We start from the raw sequence: 17,798 nt of genomic DNA, 5'->3' as shown, positions 1-17,798 counted from the left end.
TGCTGAAATTATATAATAAAATCTTAATATACAAACTAACATCACTGCAGCAGTGTCGCCTTAGTTATGGACAATATTTTTTATGTTTACACTTGGTGGTAGGGCTTTGTGCTTTCATCACAATTATAATATTCTACTGCTAAACAGCGATACTTAGTATTGCTGTGTTAAAGTTTTTAGGAGTCTGTGTCACTCTAGCATAATGTCTTAGCTCATAAGTTTTGCGCATTGGTGTGATGTAAGAAATGGTTAATATTTCTTACGGCACCAATGTGTATGGTCGGTGGTGACCACATACCATCAGGTTATGGATTTGTCTTGGCACTTTGTATTAAAAAGTTTCTATTATTTTCAGACGACCAGTCTAGCAACTTGCGGTAAAATCTTTTTATTTGTTTTAGTTTCCGAAAAGTTCTCGAGTGAGACCACGAAACGGAAAACGCACTGACGATCTAGTGAAGACCGCCGGAAGACACTGGGTGAGATCTTTGGGAGAGGTGTTTGTACAGCTGTGGACGTCTTGTGGCTTAAATTATGATGATTTAATAACAATTAAAATAATTTTAAAAAATCCCAATTGATATCCTTACCAGAAGAGTCAAGCGTTTATAATTTACTTTTAAATATTAAATTATCAGCAAAAACATCGATTGATTATTTTTTAAGTATGAATATATAATCAGATATTTTTTAACACGTATGTAATATTACACCAGCATAATATCAGATGTTACTATCTCTTTAACATACATTTATTAACATAAAAATTGATAACATTAAGTGCTTAAATATATATAAATATTAATTAATAATAGTTACTGTATAAATCTTGACCGTGTGGAATGGTGGCAAGAATGCAATGCAAATTTTCAATAGTAACTAATGTTACAATTGAAAAATGGTTTTTATACTTTATGACTACATTAAAAAATTTAAAATATCGTTTGAAAATATTGATATATCAAAAATAATATATGGATATTTTCATAGCTAGTTGGAATAGCACTACGACGCGTCATTGTGACTGATGACATACAACTACATAATAAGGGTATGTCATATAAATAAATATTGCCCACTTATTCATTTATTGTTTTCTCTGTCGAAATTTCAGCTATAATGGAAAAAATTCCAGACCAACTCGGATATTTAATATTAACCGAGGATGGCGCGGTCCTAGAGTCGGGTGGTGAACTCGAAAACGACGAACGTGTTGCAACCATTATAACTGATCTTATCAGTCTATCTAATAGGTTAGAACAGATATTATAAACTCGTCACTATAAAATTGTTTACGTACCGATTACTTGCAATATTATTTAATAACTTTAAGATATGGATGTAGTTTAACTGCTATTATCAAGTAGTATAATTTAAATATTTCTTTTCAGTATTGATCCAGTCGCATTTGGTCCTGAAGAGAAGTTTAAAAAAATATCTATAACATATGATGACCATTGGTTTGTTATATGCATATCAAACAAAAAAATATATGTTGTTAAGAGAAGCATACAATCATCCCCTTCTGAGAGTATTGCTGTAAATGTGTAATTGGAATTATTAATTTATCAAGATGGGTCGAAATTTATTAATGAGCAGTCTTGAAAATGCATCGTTTAACATTTTACTACAGATTTTATTTAGATGTGTAACATTTATTATAAATGCCTGGGTAATCAGAAATGTAGGACATGAAATTATTGGTATCATGAATGTCAGACTGTTATTACTAGAGAGTACTATTCTATTCCTAAGTAGAGAGCCATTCCATCGTGCCTGCTTAGGTCAAAAAGATGAATTTATTTGGCATCAAGTCATGAATCAAATTTGGTTATCAGTCCCACTCAGTTGTTTGTTATCTTTTATTTTTGTTTATATATGGCTTTATATATTGCCATTGGGTCATCCAGAGCTTGTTTTTCAATATGAGTTTGGTTGTTGGAGTGTAGCATTGTCATGTATATTAGAACTTTGCTCAGCAAATATTGTTCTGGTTACACAGCTTTTTTGTTTTGTAAAGCTTAAAGTTATCCTTGACACATTACATATTTTTGTAAGGACAGTATTATTTTTATCTATTATAGTATATGACAGGTCATTGGCTCTTATTGCCTTTTCAGTAGCCCAAGTTGGAAGTATTGCAGTTATTGTTCTAGCTTATTACTCATTTTTCTATTGGTACATTAAATTTAAACCATTGTATGCAAAGGGTGCACTCAAAGTGAAATTTCTTCCAAATAATATTTTGGAGAGACTTTATAGCAATATGGACGACTTCAACTTCACTTCTCTTAGAGACTTTTTTCCAAAGTACTTGGGTTCTATAAACTCTTCATTTAATAAAAAATTGAATACTCTAACTTTAAGTTTTGCCAAGCAAGGAGTTGTTAAGCAGGTTTTGACAGAAGGAGAGAAATATGTTATGTCAGTTAGTCCTGTGATGACTTTTACTGAACAAGCAACTTATGATGTTGTAAATAATCTAGGTAGTCTAGCTGCTAGATTTGTATTTCGACCCATAGAGGATAGCAGTTATTTTTACTTTACACAAATGGTGAGCAGGGACTTGCCTTTATGTAAGCAAGATCAAAACAAAATCCAAGAATCTTGTACAGTTTTGTCTCAAGTTTGTAAAATTGTGAGTTCCATTGGTTTGGTTGTTCTTGTCTTTGGGTTGAGTTACTCTCGTACTCTCTTGACTTTGTATGGTGGAGAAGTTTTTGTTGCCAGTGGATTACCAGTACAGTTGCTTCAGAGTCATTGTCTAGCTATTGTGTTGATGGCTATTAATGGCATTACTGAATGTTACACTTTTGCAACTATGACTAGTGCTCAACTAAACAGTTACAATTACTTGATGGTATTCTTTTCAATTAGCTTTTTGATACTTTCATATGTTTTGACATATGTTCTAGGACCAGTTGGATTTATTATTTCGAATTGTATAAATATGTTTGCGAGAATTGTGCACAGTATACATTTTATTAGTAATAAAACCAAGGATACTGATTTTAGGCCACTTCAAGGGCTATATGTTGGAAAATACTTTTTAATAACTCTATTTATTGCTGGTTGTATTTGTAAGTTTTCCGAAAATAATTTCTTTTATAATTCAGTTGTAACGCACATTGCTATTGGCATGGTTTGTTTGATTTGTGTTCTGCTATCTTGGGGATACGAAAATAAGAATCTTATCATTAAAACTTATCAAAAGTTTATGAAAAGTGAAGAAAAGATGGCAACGGATTAGCACCTGTGTATTGTTAAGCTTATATAACATGTAAATAAGATGTGTAACTATTATTTCTATAAAAATATATAAAGTATATTGTAATATTAAAAGTATTTTATTATTAACATTTATTAGAAATATTTATTTGATTTATTACATTCAAAATTAAACATAAACAATAATAAATATGTAAATTTACATTAAGTTTATAATAATTTTTCACATAGGATAAAAGAAAATGCCTTTCATTTGATCTTCACACATTCTTTTCACCTCATCTGTAAATATAAAAAAGTTGGTGATGAATGAAAAAAAATTATATGATAAAATTATAACAAAGACTTTAATGGAATTTAACTACAACTTTACCTGCAATATCCTTTAAATTTGCATTTTTATCTTGTATTATAACATAGAACTCCCTATCATTGGATGATTTACCTGCGATCCAATATTCATCTGGTGTTTTGATAATAACTTCGCCATAATTTCCAAGACTGAAAGTAATTTTATTTAATTTAGTACAGTATGAATTTTGAACAACAACAAATTATAATTATTTATATAGTCTCCTTAACTTGGAGGCGTGTAGGAAAAATTTTGTAATAATTTGAAGAATATTTATGACTAAATAAATATAAGGAAAGACTGGCAACAATTGCAGCATATTAAAGCTTTTTTATTTATTTCAGATTAATTTATCCTTAAATAGATATATAAATAATAAATAAAGAATTGACGTAGTTATAATAAATCTTAACAAAACTTAAAATACTTACGGAAGTAAGTAGAAATAATCTACATTTTAAAAAAAATAATATATGGTGCACCTATTTATGTCCTTTAGTTATTACTAAATATTTTTTTAACGATTCGTGTTAATGGAAGTTTAAAGCCAACATTATGGATTCATTTAAAAACAAATTTGTTGAACCTTCGATGTACAACATAACACAAAAATACATACCTTTTTCTGTCTGAATGAATGCCTGCAATTATACTTAATACTTCTGGCTTTATAGCTGTCGAAGGAGTTAAAGAAGTAGCAGGTGTCTAAAAATGCAAATTCCATTGCTATTAAATTATAATGAATATGATAACTAAGCACTGTTATTACTCTTTCATAATCTTAAAGCAGTTATGTATAACTGTGTAACTATGAGAAATATTTTGTCACATTATTTTCACTTGCTTTAGAAGTAGAATTGGCATTATTTACACATTTAATAAAATACTTACAGATGTTTTACATGCTAAGTTTAGCCGGTTAAAATATAGAAATTTATGATCAGAGCTGGCTAGTTGTGCACTTTGCAGTGCATGCATTGTGCACTGTTCACTTATTGATGACGCAATAGTAGATAGTTGCGGGCCAATAAATGCATCTAAAGCTCTAAATGTATCAATGTTTAGTTCTGTATCCACTGAAATAAAATGTTTATATTATAATTATGTTTATTTACAAGAAACAAATGTGTAACTAGTTACATCTTTCGGACTCGCCAAAGGCAAGGTAGAATAAAGGCCTCCAAAAACACACTAACGACATTTTTCTTTTGACCACAAAATAATCAGGTAGTTTTTTTTTAGAATAGAATGCAAACATCACAAACATACAAAGAAATATTTATTTTTATATATTTAGAAGATCATAGATAATAGTTTTTGAATGAGGCATAGGAATATTCATATGAATTTTTGACAACAAAAAAATGGATGAAAGGAACTGTTGAAACACTATTTTTGTAAATAATCAAATGCTATACTTACCATCGACAGTGAAGCAAACTGTAGCGCTCAGTGTTCTGTAAATTACAAGATAATATTGCTTTGTATCTGTGTCATCCTCACGCATGAGATATACTCTATGAAGCTTTTGCAGATCTTCTGCACTACGAATACCATCTGGTGGGCTGATAAAGCGTCCATGTCTCTGTGCAGCAGTTACTGCTCCACCTTGTATCTCCTTCTCAACTTGCTTTGGCAGCAATGTTTGTACTAGATATTGGTATAATGTTAACATATCGTTGGTAGCAAGGCCATTCCTGTTTTGAAAATAGAAATATGTAATAATTATCCTGTAATATAATTTTCCACATAACAAGAAATATTTTTTTGAACTAACTTCAAACAGAAATTAGAAGAATAAATTGAACTATTATTATTTTTAACATGAGCTGTATATTTAACCCTTATGTGAGTGACGAGGTACCCGGGTACCTTTGGCTATTTTAAATTAAAAAAAAAGTATGTTTTACGCCCTGTAGGTACCTGTAACTTCGTGAGAGCTCCTAACTATTTATAAATTACATATCTTTTAATGTTTTGACCAAGTCTATTATTTACAATGTTTTGTGGAAACCAAAACATATTTTAAACTCACAATCGAGTGACAAGGTACCCGGGTACCTCTTTGTGTGTTGTATGACTATGAAAAAAGCATTTATAATTTCGTATTAAAATTAAATAATAAACATGTTTTATTTTTATAATAGTTACAAATTCTTTGTTCATACAGAATTAGTACAGCTCTCGAAGCAGGTGTTACATGTTGGACGAGTTACTGCATGTTCATCACAAATTGGTTTTCTGCAGTTGGTGCAAGCTTTTCGAGTTTTTCTTTGCTTGCGTTTGAGTTCTCTGCATAGGTAACAACTTCCGACGACTGCAACACGCCCGGTAGAATCTCGTCTAGTCTGACTTATAGAAGTTGTAGATCCAGAAGAAATTGACGGCCTAAGTTCTCGACCAAGCACGTCCTGCATTGCAGATCTCACATGTAATTTTGATGTCACAATGCAATTTTTTGATCTCTCTTCTATATTTTTACTACACAGTTGTAGACTCAATGATTTTAAAAATTTTCTACGTCTGTCACTCGAGGTCAATTGTGGGTTATGTTCCATATAAATGATATATGCCGCCAAAGCTGCAATGTCAATGATGTTGTAAAAAAGTGCTAAAGGCCACCGATTTGTTCTGCGTTTTACAGTATATTCTGCTAACAGCTTATCCATGTTATCCACTCCACTTTTGGTTTTATTATAATATAAAATTATTTCAGGCTTGGCAGTTTCCTTATAACTTTCAATTACTGGTGACATGTGCATTGATGACAACATTATTACTGCTTTCTTTTTTTTAGGTACGTAAGAGCATACAGTTGCTGCTTTGCTAAATGCGAAGTTAGAGGAATAAATCGACCTCTCCTTGTGTGCTTGCATATTTGCAGGAAGAAACCGTTTATTTTTTCTTACCGTTCCAACAAGTGTCATATTCCATGAATTCAAGGAATGAGCCAGTTGCAGCGACGTAAAAAAATTATCCGTAGTTACATTGAGCCCTGAATTTTTATATTTAGCCACTAGATCTAATACAGTGCATTCTCCTACATTTGTTTGACGCATGCCATCACTTGACTTTCCTGTATATATTAGTCCATTTAGGGGGTAGGAATTATTTGCATCAGAAGCCCAGAATATTTTTATGCCATACTTTTCTGGTTTTGATGGCATGTATTGAGTAAAGCGAGTCCGCCCACGATATCCATATAGCTGTTCGTCAACGGTAATACATTCACGAGGCTTGTAGAGTTTTTTCAAATTTGAAATAAACATAGTCCAAATATCTCGTATAGCAGCGGCTTTATCAGCTAACAAACGTTCAAGGCGCGTTACATCATTATCAAACCTTATGAAGCGTAGCAGCATTTTGAATCTATCATGGGACATCGCAGCACGAAATAATGGTAAGTGACTGGATTTCCAAAGTTCAGTCAAATGCTCTTTATTAGATCTATGCACCCCACTAAAGATTAGAATACCAAAAAATGCATCCAATTCTTGTTCTGTGAATGGTTTGAATATTTTTTGTTTTGGTCGCTTGCTAATATCAGGGTAATTTTCCATCAGTCTATTATTGTATGCTTCAGTAACCTTAGTCCCTTTACGATTAGTTTCCCTCAAGATTATGTCACACATTTCATTGGACAATATATTTTTGAATATTTCCATTTGATTATAAAGTTTACTGAAAGATGCAGCTCCGCCCCGTTGGCGAAGAATATTTCGGTTACTAGTTTGTGTTCTGGGAAGTGGTTCAGACTGCCACCGCGTTCCATCTTTTGCAATAAGAATATTTTCAAGCGATTCCCCTTCAAAACTCGCATCGGAATCGTAAGAATCAATCTCATTTTCGACTTCAGCTTCTGGCTCAACGTCCGAAATTTCAAATCTACTCTCTTCAACCAAAGGAATATAATCATGTTCATTATCAGAAGCAACAAACTCACCCTCGTCACTAGAAGATTCTTCTAATATCGCTAGTAATTCTGTTGAATTATATCTTCGAACACGTGATCTTTGTTGAGAAGTACTCGCTCCGATATTCATAATGAAATAATTATAAACTCACAAAATATAAATATACTCGAACAATAGAAACAAACGTATGCAGTCAAATGTCAAGCACGATGCAATGAATGGATTCAGTGTTTCTTGCGCGTCGATAACCATGTACCGCACTCCACTTCTCCTCCACTTTGATCGCCACAGATTGTCAACTGTTTAGCTTAGCTAAAATAATAATATTCAAAGTATATGTAACACAAAAGCAGACCTTGATTGTTTACATTACTTATAAACTGTATGAAGGTACCCGGGTACCTCGTCACTCTGTTAAAGGTTTTTTAGTTGTCACTCACATAAGGGTTAAGTTATTAGATTAAATGTACATGCATCCATTCACGAAAGTGTTTATTTCTTTTATTAAAATAAATTTTATTTTACAGTACTGTAACTGAAACTATAAGTATATTAAACCACTTAAGCCCACAAAGACCATATCTCCTGTTATGTAGGTTTACAGATTATTTCAAAATTTTGCTGTAGGTTGGTGGTGGTGGTGGATATAAGAATTTTGTCGAAACATGTTTCCTCACAATTTTATTATTCACCATTGAGCACAACATGTCATAATTCTAAATTAAAATCAACATTTCAGTTATTTTTGAATGGAAAAAAGTAAGAAAGTCTTTTTAATCTTACCATATGAGTTGATCATTGTAGACAAATGATATACATTTAAAATCTGGATAGTTCATTTCAAGTAGATCTATAAAGCACATTACTTTAAAGAAGGAATTTTTTTCCAATGGCAAGTAGTTTATTCCCTGTATTATATTACTTAAATTATTAGTAATGTTCCTTGTCATAATATACTGTAAACAAAATGTACATTAAATATAAAAGTAATAAGTTTATAAGAAATAGCATTATTTCAGTTATTCTTACAGGTGTAAAGAATTGTTCACACTTCGAATAAATATCTTCAGGTGGAATATCTTTAAAGGGGCCTATAAACATTCTAAATATTTTATGAGCAGACACTAGTAAATCATACATCACAGATGGTTCTACCTAAAAAAAAAGGTTTATTATAATGTATTTTAATAAAATTATCCTAATTAGTATTATTTTATAGTATGATTAATGCTTACTACATCTTTTTTTTCTCCAGTTGTTGTAGAACTTTTAGTTGCATAAGGTATTCTTACAACCTGAAAGTTATGTTACATATAAGCCATAACCTAAGGTTCTATTGGACACTCATTATTTATTAAATGTTTGGTTTTATGAGGTTTTCAATTAATAAAAGAATATTTTACCAAAACCATCCAGAATCCTTTCTCTGGCTGGTAGAATATATATCTTTTTGATTGTGTTTGTAATGCCTCACATGGTTCGGAAGAGAATGTTCTAAAAAGATAGATAGATAATAATTTCCCAGTAGTACATTCAGGAGCATACAAAGATGTTTTTGCAATTAATACCATATACATAGAATACCAATACATTTAAAATTATGAAAATAACTAACGTCATAAATTTTACAACTGCTTCACATAATCCTACTTGCATTTTCCGAGCATCGGATGTAACTTGAGTAGGGTGAAAAAATAATATTCTTTTAAGCTCCTGAAAATAATCGATTGATTGTTAAAAATACATACAAAAATATAGTACATTAAACTATAACTAAAAAATACATTGTTGACTTACATCGCCTTCTTTTGGACCAAAGCTAGAGTTAAATATAAAAAATGAATTTACTTTATTTTTCACATCAATCATTTTGGTATTTATTTCAATTTTAATATTTGTGTAAAATTAGTGCTTATGTTCACTATTTTATTATCATAGGAAAAATAGCATTATATTCAATTACACACAGTAAGTATATCTTTATAATTATAGTTTATTATAAAATTGATTTATTAAAATGAGTTTTAAGTAGTAACTTTGAAATTTATAAAAACAAAAGAAATAATTAACAGTAAGGTAAACACAATTTCGTCTTGTAAAACTTGACAAATTGTCAGTTTTATTTAGTTCGTCGTTGACAATGATGGCTTTCATTTTGTTTTTTATTTAAGTTATATGTAAAGGTATGCTACCGAACAGCCAAGTAATGCGTAATAATTATACATTTAATTATACATCTGATGCAAATTTTCGATTTAAATCTTCCCATTCCACGTGTACGTTAGTTTTTAAAGGTAGACATACATTTAATACCTACCTCACTAGACTGGATAATATTGACTTATACATAACATCAATCAATTTAAATAATAATTGTTTACGTCGCTATAGCAACAAATAATAAAATTACAACCTGTTTTGTTTCTTACTTGTAAGCTCATGAACATTTTATATTTTTGAGATTTATATTTGTTACAGTATTTAACTGTGAGAAATCATTCTTTTTTAACATTATGGCGATAAGGAATCCCCGCCTGCCTTTATTACCCGGCTATGGCTCTAACCCTTTGGTGAGAAGTCTAAACCTTTAATAATAATAATAATTATGTATATATGTGAATTTACATTATTATAAAACATTTTCATTTCATTATTATTATATTTTGTTCTCAAACAGTGAAAACAAAATAAAATAATAATACCTACCTACGTGATGGTGTATATAGCCTCAAAAAACATGTTGATAATAATTGCAGATAGGAAAGAAAAGTTTTGGAGTACGTCCCATTTTTACATCTATTGATAAAGTGAATATGTTAGTGGATAAGGCAGAGGGTGTAAACCGTATACCTTCGTTGTACTGCCGAAAACAAACTCCAGATCTGCCGACTTGGATCATGTATGACAAAAACGTACGTACAAAAACGATTTTTTTATTCTTACTTTTATGTAGATTATCAAATTATAAAAGAAAACGCAGATGGAGCACGCAGAACATTATATTGAAGCAGCAAGAGCGAAAATAACTTGTAATTTAGTTTACATTTCACATAAGAAATCTTTGCATTTTCATTATCAATATTAGTTTTAGAGATATTTCAAGATTTAAAAAAAATTACGAGAAGTTAGATATATTTCTTATATTACATGTTTTTTGGTACAACAAATCTGTGGTCAATACAACAATTCCCTTTCGAAGTAGTTAATATAACTTAATAAAAGTTTTTTTTGCCAATAAAGATCTAATTAATTAACTAATTGCTTATTTAACACAGATATTGCGGTTTCAAGCCTTTTTCCAACAAACTCTTCATGAAATGCGCTCAGGAGCTCATATATTGCGGAAAGTAGAAATTTTCTTTTTTCTAGAAGACGGCACTATTAAAGTTATAGAGCCAAAAACTGACAATAGTGGTTTGTCACAAGGTACTGAGACATTTCTTATACAAATGTATTTTAATTAAACATTATATGTATTTGGTAATTTAGCTATTTAGATTAGATATTATCAATTTATTCTTAACATTCTTGAAGATGTTATATTATATTTGGTTTTTATTTTTTAATGATATCTTTATCAACTTAGGAACGCTCATAAGCCGCCAGCGAATTCGTCTTCCGTTTAGCTCTGATCTGTATTATGATCTCCTTGATTTGAATATTGGTCGTGAAGTTACATTTTACGGAAAAGTCTTCAAGGTATTTAATGTCATTGAAAGCGCCCTATTATTCTAAAAAATCGATTAAATTCAAAATTTTATTTTATTTCAACAGATAGTTAACTGTGATAATTTCACGAGAGGGTTTCTAAATCGCCTTGGTATTAATGTTTCGGATCCAATACCTTGGCCTGATGCTATCGAGGTATGTTTTGTAATTGTTATGTATTTGAAATAAGAATATTATCCAACTTAAATCAATGATGTTCCTGGCCATGATATTAATCATTTTTCTTTGACTCTTGGAGCCTATGTATTTATTAAATTGGATTTAAGTCATTGATGATGCGTTAACAATCTAAGAACTAAGCGAATAAAAATTAAAACTAATCATTTCTTATATACTTATGTCAGCCATTAAATCTAAGATGTCATATAATATCTTTTATGCTTTAATTAATACTGGCCTATTCACCACACATTTTTTTTAGATAATTGATTATTGGGTTATATGTATTTTTACACTTAAATGCAATTTTAGAGGACTCCTGCTACTAATCGTCCGCCGAAGCATCGACCGTTTCGACAGTTTTTAGATTTCGATAGACAAGTTTTAAGGTAATTCGTTTTATTTTAAATAAAATATGTTTCATTGTTTTACTTAATATAAATATACATACCTAATAGATTTCATGGGTACTGGGACGATCGAGAATCTGAATTTGGAACAATACATCATTTAGAACTACATTATTTTTTGGCTGATGACACTATGGAAATTAAAGAGGTACTTCCACCGAATTCTGGAATGGAGGCTGGCCCAATGTTTCTAAAAAGAATGAGACTGCCAAGGGTAAGTAAAAATTCTAGTGTATATAAATATTGCATAAATGCAATTAAAATGAAAATAAATAAAATCTCGAATAGTTTTGTTTTTATGACTTTGTATTGAACCATAATTGTGTATCCTTATAATTTATTCTGGTGCGTTTGGTATTAGCAATTAGATAAGTATTTATTTTATTCATAACGTCATATGTATCTTAATATTAATAGATGATGAAGTTCAAAGTTACATTATCACTTATAGCAACTATAGACTAACTATAGACGATAACATAGCATTTAAAATTCTTATAAGCTAAATGATTTTTATTGGTGAGATCTCTAACCTATCGTAGGTTAGAGATCTGACCAATAAAAAACGAAATGTGATGAAAACGAAACACAAATAACAGTTGTTTAGTTCAATTTAATTTATTTCCAGAAAATTCCACCGCATATAGAGATGACGGGTGGACCAATACATACGTCCTATGGTCCTGCTGACTTGAGCATCGGAGCCGTCGTTAATGTTTACGGTCGGAAAGTTGTTCTCACTGATTGCGATCCATTTACCAAGGAATTTTATCGTGTCACCTATGGCTTTGGTACGAACTATATTTAAAAATATTAAATCAATTAGTATAATCGTTTTTTAATAATAATCATAGTATAGACATATAAAAGTAACTGGAAAATATTTGTATTAGTAGTTCCTGGTCCACATAGTATATTCAATTTTAAGTATATAGGTAAAATGAATTTATCTTGTGTCAGTGACAGCGCATGTATATTATAGCACAATAATGTATCGTATGTTTTAGTAATTATATCCATTTTAATCGGCAATTATTATAAAATAATAGCATTTTTTGTGTCTGTAAAACTTAAATTCGAAGTAAATGCTTAAATGTGTTTTCTATTTGAAATAAAGGAAAACGCTCAATGTATTATTGCTTAAAAAAGATTTAAAATTTTTCTGTTGCAGACACATTTAAGCCGTTGCCTGTACCAAAAGACGAAGGTACGGAGTGTATAACCACTACCTTGGCCGAACGGAAGTTACCGCCTTGGAATGGTTACGGTTCCTATGAAGACTCTGCAGAGAACTGTCGTACTGTTGAACCAAAAGCTCCTCACAGGGATTTTATAAAATTTTTGCACAAAGATAGGTAAGCGTATTAATGCCGTAAAGTTTGGTATAATTCGTGATGTTCCGGTTTGAAGAGTGAGTGAGGCTTAAGGGGCATAACATCTCTGCTTAGGTTGGTGGCGCAATGAAAATGTAAGGAATGGTGTATTCTTCCTACTGTGTGACTGACGGTGTCAGGTGGCTCATTGCCCGTCCGTCTAATACTATAAAAAAAAACACTTCTAGATTCATGTTTAAATAAAGTATTGATTATTTTTTTAAATTTTAGGGTTGGATTTGATTCTCATATACTCCGATTTGCAGCGAGATTAATTAATGACAACCCTGATGACAAAAGACGTTATTTCATAATTAAATATTTTCTTTGTGATGATACCATTGGTATTTTTGAATTGGGCGAGCGAAATTCCGGCTTTAAGGTAACTTCTCAAATTAAGTATATTAATATTATACTAGTTAAGCAATAGTAGTAGTAGTTTACTCGAAAAGTCGAAACTGCGATCAAATCCTCTATTACCTGCATGGTCGGCAGATGTATCATGCAAAATGTTAATTAAAATAAAAAAAAATGTATAGATATATTCGTAAATAAAACTGGTGTGTTCTATAATACTTTAGGAATATTTTATAGTTATTTTATTTTTTGAACAGTCATGTAAAAAAAAAAAAGGATCACTCGCCGGGACCCTTCGCGAAAAATGAAAAAATATATAATATTGTTCTCAGTAATCTGATGTATGAATTAAATAAAATATGATGGATATTTTTTATTTTATTTGTAATAGCACATGTAATTAATTAGGGTGGAAAATTCTTTCGTCGTGGAAAAATGTATCTGCCGAATGTTGATTTCTTCGTGCCAGAAGAACCTCCCGCTTACACGGACAAAGATATGTGGATCGGTAACGAACTGGTTATAAATAATCATTGCTTCCGTCTAATTGCCGCGGATGAGTATGCTTTGAGGTACATGGAACTTCATTCGAATGAGGTACGACTTTCATCCTTTTTCTAATTCAGGCAGTATTTTTAAGTTTATTTTTACATTGATTGATACATATTTTTGACAATAGGATAAACGAAGTGCATCTTAGGTTAATATTTTCAAACTAATGATCAATAAGCAAATATAATGCTCAAATATATGTATTTGTTGAATAAAAGTTGTATTTTTTGTTGTTATTTATTTATAAAATAACCAAGATATGTATGGATTTTGGTAATGAGTTCCTTGTACTTTATTCAAGTACTTTTGCTAGCTAGTTAAGCTTCAGATCCCATCCCAGATCTAATCCTGGGTTGAAACGTTATTGGGTTTCTCTGTAGAAAACTGTTTAGTAGCAACCCGGATTTTCCGCGCATGCTGTATTGATATCCCATCGGACTATGAGTGATGCGGTAATAGAGAATGTACTTGTGGTTGGTGGGACACAAACTTGTCTGCTGTATTCTGAATTATCTTTAGTAAAAAGTCATAGTAATTGAAATTAATATTTACGGAAATTCAGTTAAATTAGTTAGTTCTAGCTAAATAAATAGTAAATTTTATTAAAAATTGTTTTACACAACCTACCAACGACTTTTTTTTCATATTTAATTATTTTTATTTTGAATTATTATGTATTTATTGTTACTTTTTAATATGCAGTCGTTGATAGTTTTGTGTATTAAGTTAAATAATGTAATATCGACACGTTCACGTAGAACTATTTATTAAGCAATGTTTTATATATAAGAAAAAAAAACTTTTTTATTTCAGTACCCGATGGCTAATATAGCCTTAATAATGGATAAAATACGCCGAACGCTCGCTTCTCAAGAAAACGGTTATAAAAATTTTGTAGCAAAATATATGGAAGCTGTTTCGCCGGACAAAAGTGAGCTGATGTCCGTCCGATGCTTCAAGTAATCATATTGCAACATTAACATTACATTTCTTTTAAATACATTGGATGACAATTTAATTTAAATAAATCGTTCCAGGCAAGCTTTAAAGGAAATAATGTGTGAAAAAATGACTGAACATGAATTTTTCACTCTTATTCGACATTTCCGTGGCGATTCCGGTAAAGATAAAAGTCCACGTCGAGAGATGATAAGGTTTGCAAGAAATACAAGGAATTCATTTATTATTGTTCGAATTCGAAAATAAAATCGGATATTAATATCACATTGTACCTATAACATTTTAACTATATGTTAAAAAAGTTGGGTACAACAGGCTTTCTTGAGTTGGTATTCGGATATAAATTTATATATTTATGATATGAAAAAAATATTATAATAATTCCATACAACAAAAGTATTGTATGTTTATTATTGTGATTAATTAAAATATATCTTGCGATGTATTCGTTTTGATTGCGTTTGTACGTTTGTTTTATATTTACTCATGCAAAGTATTTTCTCCTCTACCTTTAATGCGTCTAGTCTGCGTTTTATGACTTACAAGCATTGATTACAAAAAAGTACTTATAAATATTCTGCATGATAAGTATATATAGATTACGTAGATATGTATGTTGTTTATAAAAAAAATAATTATATATACTATTTTGGAATATTTCCTTACTGACATCAGATGTGTAATTTCATTTGAATCAAATAATTAGTTTTGTTTGTTCCGTGAAAGGCGGAAAAATATTAACGTCTAGTCTTCAAAAACCATCCAGGATTAATATTCGTAATTATAATTGATAGTAAGAGTTGTATGGGATGTTTTCTCTCGTTTCTGGAGATCCCTCGTGTTTACGGAATTGACTCGTGGGCTGTGGGACGACCGCGCGCGGCTGCGCGAGGGGCTGGCGCACGCCGACACGAGCGGCCTGGGCGCGCTGCGGCCCGAACGCGTGCGACAGATGCTCCGCGCGCACAGGCTGCCTATAAACCGCGATCTCTTGGATTGCATGTTGGATGTGTTAGTTCAATTCTAAATTTTTATTTATTTATAGTGATGATGATGATGATGATGATGTCTTCCGGTCGATTGTGGTCACGGTGGCCAATCTCATGGCTGACCAATCCGCTACGGAGGATATATTATCGTGCTCAAGACCGGAAAGAGTTCAGGCGCAGGATGAACGGTTTTACTTGTAACTTCCAGAATCTGGACTTTTACTGTAAATTTTTCGACAGAAAATACCAGTAACTTTTTATCGGCCTGGCCTGGGGTTTGAATCCAGAATCTCGGGATCTGTGACCTTGTATCAAGCTATTATGTAGAAGGCAGATAAGCAAATTTGTTCCCTGACGATTAGTGGTCAATGCGATCCGTAAACTTTGACAGAGAGTCAAAGCCATTTGTGCAACATCAAAGCGTCGCTGACCATGGGACTTAATATGTTATATCTGTGATTACGTAGCCACTCTCGAACAATTCGTTACATCGATTTTTCTTACACAAGCTGTTTATCAGATCGAAAATCTCATTAGAGGTTGTGTGAAAGAGATTTTTATAAGCCATTGCATCATAGCTTAATATTAAGGAAAATTGTCTCAATATACCTACTCATTTTTATGCGAACCAAAATTACGAGATGGTACGTAGCGATAGAATAATTGATAACAAAAAAATTGGTTTTATGATATTATATTGCTTAAAAAAATTTTAACTCTTGATTAATATTAGTCCAGTATACCTAATATTAAAAGCTTCCGAAGATATATAATGTTCATACAAAACCAAAATAATCTGTTTTTTCTTAAGCAAATGGTTAACCCGATGGTTATTCAGGCGCTGTAATATTAAAACTTTATTAACCATTCTTTACATCGCCAATGTGCCACCAACCTTGGGAAGTAAGATGTTACGTCCCTTGTGCCTGTAGTTAGAATATTCAATTTCAAATATTAATATAAAAAATCATTGTTAAGTATATATATATATTTTTTTAGACTGGAAAAAGATGATAAATGTAACATTGTATGCGAAGATCTTATGTCATTCCTGGACTTTCAAACGCGGCCAGTGTTCAATCTCACGGAGGCAGATTATCAAAAGGTCGTTCGTCACGCGCCACCGGTTAAAGACACAGAGGTGAGGTTTATAATGGAATAGTTGTTAAAAATATAAATGGCCCGTAAACGTATCAAATGCAAGTTATTACTGGTAGTTACTCGAATTTGTTTTGAATATAAAAGTTCTTGTCTTTAAATCTATAATGATACCTCAGAAATAAGGATTTATATTATTGATCTAGTTCTTAAATAATTGTACTTAGCAAAATTCAAAATTTGATAAGTACGTACTCTAAGTAGAGTAGATATATAGCTTTTAGGTTAATAAATTTATTTGTTTTAATTTACTTTATAATACGATTGTTAAAATTGTGTTTAGCAAAAAAACTTATTTTTATTCGTTTCAACAGTGTAAGCTGTGGGCAGAGGCTGAGACTTTAATAAAAGAAGGCTTCGTGAATTGGAACGCATTTTTATGTCAACTCAACCTTGAACATCTCGTAAAGGAACAAACAAATTAGTTGGCAAATTATTTTGTCATATTTATATATTTTGTAAGACTTTTTATCCTTACGGCGAATACAGATATAAATTTTGAATCATTTTTGTAATAGAAATTAATGTTTTTACTTCGTAATCTTTTAAATTTTCTGATTTAATAAACACAACACTTTATTTAACAGGATTTTATTTCAATATTGAAAATATTGAAA

The 17,798-nt window shown here is 31.0% G+C and overlaps 4 protein-coding genes across 4 annotated transcripts; 3 read left to right on the top strand and 1 right to left on the bottom strand.

Annotated features, from left to right (window-relative positions):
- Positions 1-1,012: 1,012 nt before the first annotated feature.
- On the top strand, positions 1,013-1,551 carry LOC125068114 (ragulator complex protein LAMTOR4 homolog). The gene is made up of 3 exons (XM_047677127.1): positions 1,013-1,051; positions 1,115-1,253; positions 1,392-1,551. The coding sequence occupies exons 2-3, from the start codon at positions 1,120-1,122 to the stop codon at positions 1,549-1,551; spliced, it is 294 nt and encodes a 97-aa protein (XP_047533083.1). The 5' UTR covers positions 1,013-1,051; positions 1,115-1,119.
- A 22-nt stretch (positions 1,552-1,573) lies between these two features.
- On the top strand, positions 1,574-3,359 carry LOC125068112 (protein RFT1 homolog). Its single transcript, XM_047677125.1, has one exon. The coding sequence runs from the start codon at positions 1,574-1,576 to the stop codon at positions 3,248-3,250; it is 1,677 nt and encodes a 558-aa protein (XP_047533081.1). The 3' UTR covers positions 3,251-3,359.
- LOC125068113 (vacuolar fusion protein CCZ1 homolog) lies at positions 3,353-9,443 on the bottom strand. The gene is made up of 11 exons (XM_047677126.1): positions 9,292-9,443; positions 9,110-9,207; positions 8,898-8,988; positions 8,730-8,789; positions 8,524-8,649; positions 8,278-8,450; positions 5,003-5,277; positions 4,472-4,656; positions 4,200-4,285; positions 3,602-3,729; positions 3,353-3,510 (listed from the first exon to the last, which is right to left on the bottom strand). The coding sequence occupies exons 1-11, from the start codon at positions 9,361-9,363 to the stop codon at positions 3,452-3,454; spliced, it is 1,353 nt and encodes a 450-aa protein (XP_047533082.1). The 5' UTR covers positions 9,364-9,443; the 3' UTR covers positions 3,353-3,451.
- Positions 9,444-9,924: 481 nt separating this feature from the next.
- On the top strand, positions 9,925-17,654 carry LOC125068240 (EF-hand domain-containing family member C2-like). Its single transcript, XM_047677323.1, has 16 exons — positions 9,925-10,064; positions 10,251-10,406; positions 10,770-10,920; positions 11,081-11,193; positions 11,269-11,358; positions 11,695-11,771; positions 11,841-12,006; positions 12,421-12,583; positions 12,964-13,147; positions 13,397-13,547; positions 13,931-14,119; positions 14,888-15,033; positions 15,112-15,228; positions 15,866-16,045; positions 17,023-17,164; positions 17,496-17,654. The coding sequence occupies exons 1-16, from the start codon at positions 10,008-10,010 to the stop codon at positions 17,604-17,606; spliced, it is 2,193 nt and encodes a 730-aa protein (XP_047533279.1). The 5' UTR covers positions 9,925-10,007; the 3' UTR covers positions 17,607-17,654.
- Positions 17,655-17,798: the final 144 nt, after the last annotated feature.

This window comes from Vanessa atalanta, chromosome 13, assembly GCF_905147765.1.
Source record: "Vanessa atalanta chromosome 13, ilVanAtal1.2, whole genome shotgun sequence".
Taxonomy (NCBI): domain Eukaryota; kingdom Metazoa; phylum Arthropoda; class Insecta; order Lepidoptera; family Nymphalidae; genus Vanessa; species Vanessa atalanta.
This window is presented reverse-complemented; position numbering and strand designations above follow the sequence as displayed.

Coding starts and splice junctions, on each gene's coding strand:
- LOC125068114 (XM_047677127.1), top strand. CDS start 1,120: ATGGAAAAAATTCCAGACCAACTCGGATATTTAATATTAACCGAGGAT. Junction 1,254..1,391: donor CTTATCAGTCTATCTAATAG/GTTAGAACAGAT, acceptor ATTTCTTTTCAG/TATTGATCCAGTCGCATTTG.
- LOC125068112 (XM_047677125.1), top strand. CDS start 1,574: ATGGGTCGAAATTTATTAATGAGCAGTCTTGAAAATGCATCGTTTAAC.
- LOC125068113 (XM_047677126.1), bottom strand. CDS start 9,363: ATGATTGATGTGAAAAATAAAGTAAATTCATTTTTTATATTTAACTCT. Junction 4,286..4,471: donor ACTTAGCATGTAAAACATCT/GTAAGTATTTTA, acceptor TTGCATTTTTAG/ACACCTGCTACTTCTTTAAC. Junction 3,511..3,601: donor AAATTTAAAGGATATTGCAG/GTAAAGTTGTAG, acceptor TTATATTTACAG/ATGAGGTGAAAAGAATGTGT.
- LOC125068240 (XM_047677323.1), top strand. CDS start 10,008: ATGGCGATAAGGAATCCCCGCCTGCCTTTATTACCCGGCTATGGCTCT. Junction 11,359..11,694: donor CTTGGCCTGATGCTATCGAG/GTATGTTTTGTA, acceptor ATGCAATTTTAG/AGGACTCCTGCTACTAATCG. Junction 12,007..12,420: donor AAAGAATGAGACTGCCAAGG/GTAAGTAAAAAT, acceptor ATTTATTTCCAG/AAAATTCCACCGCATATAGA.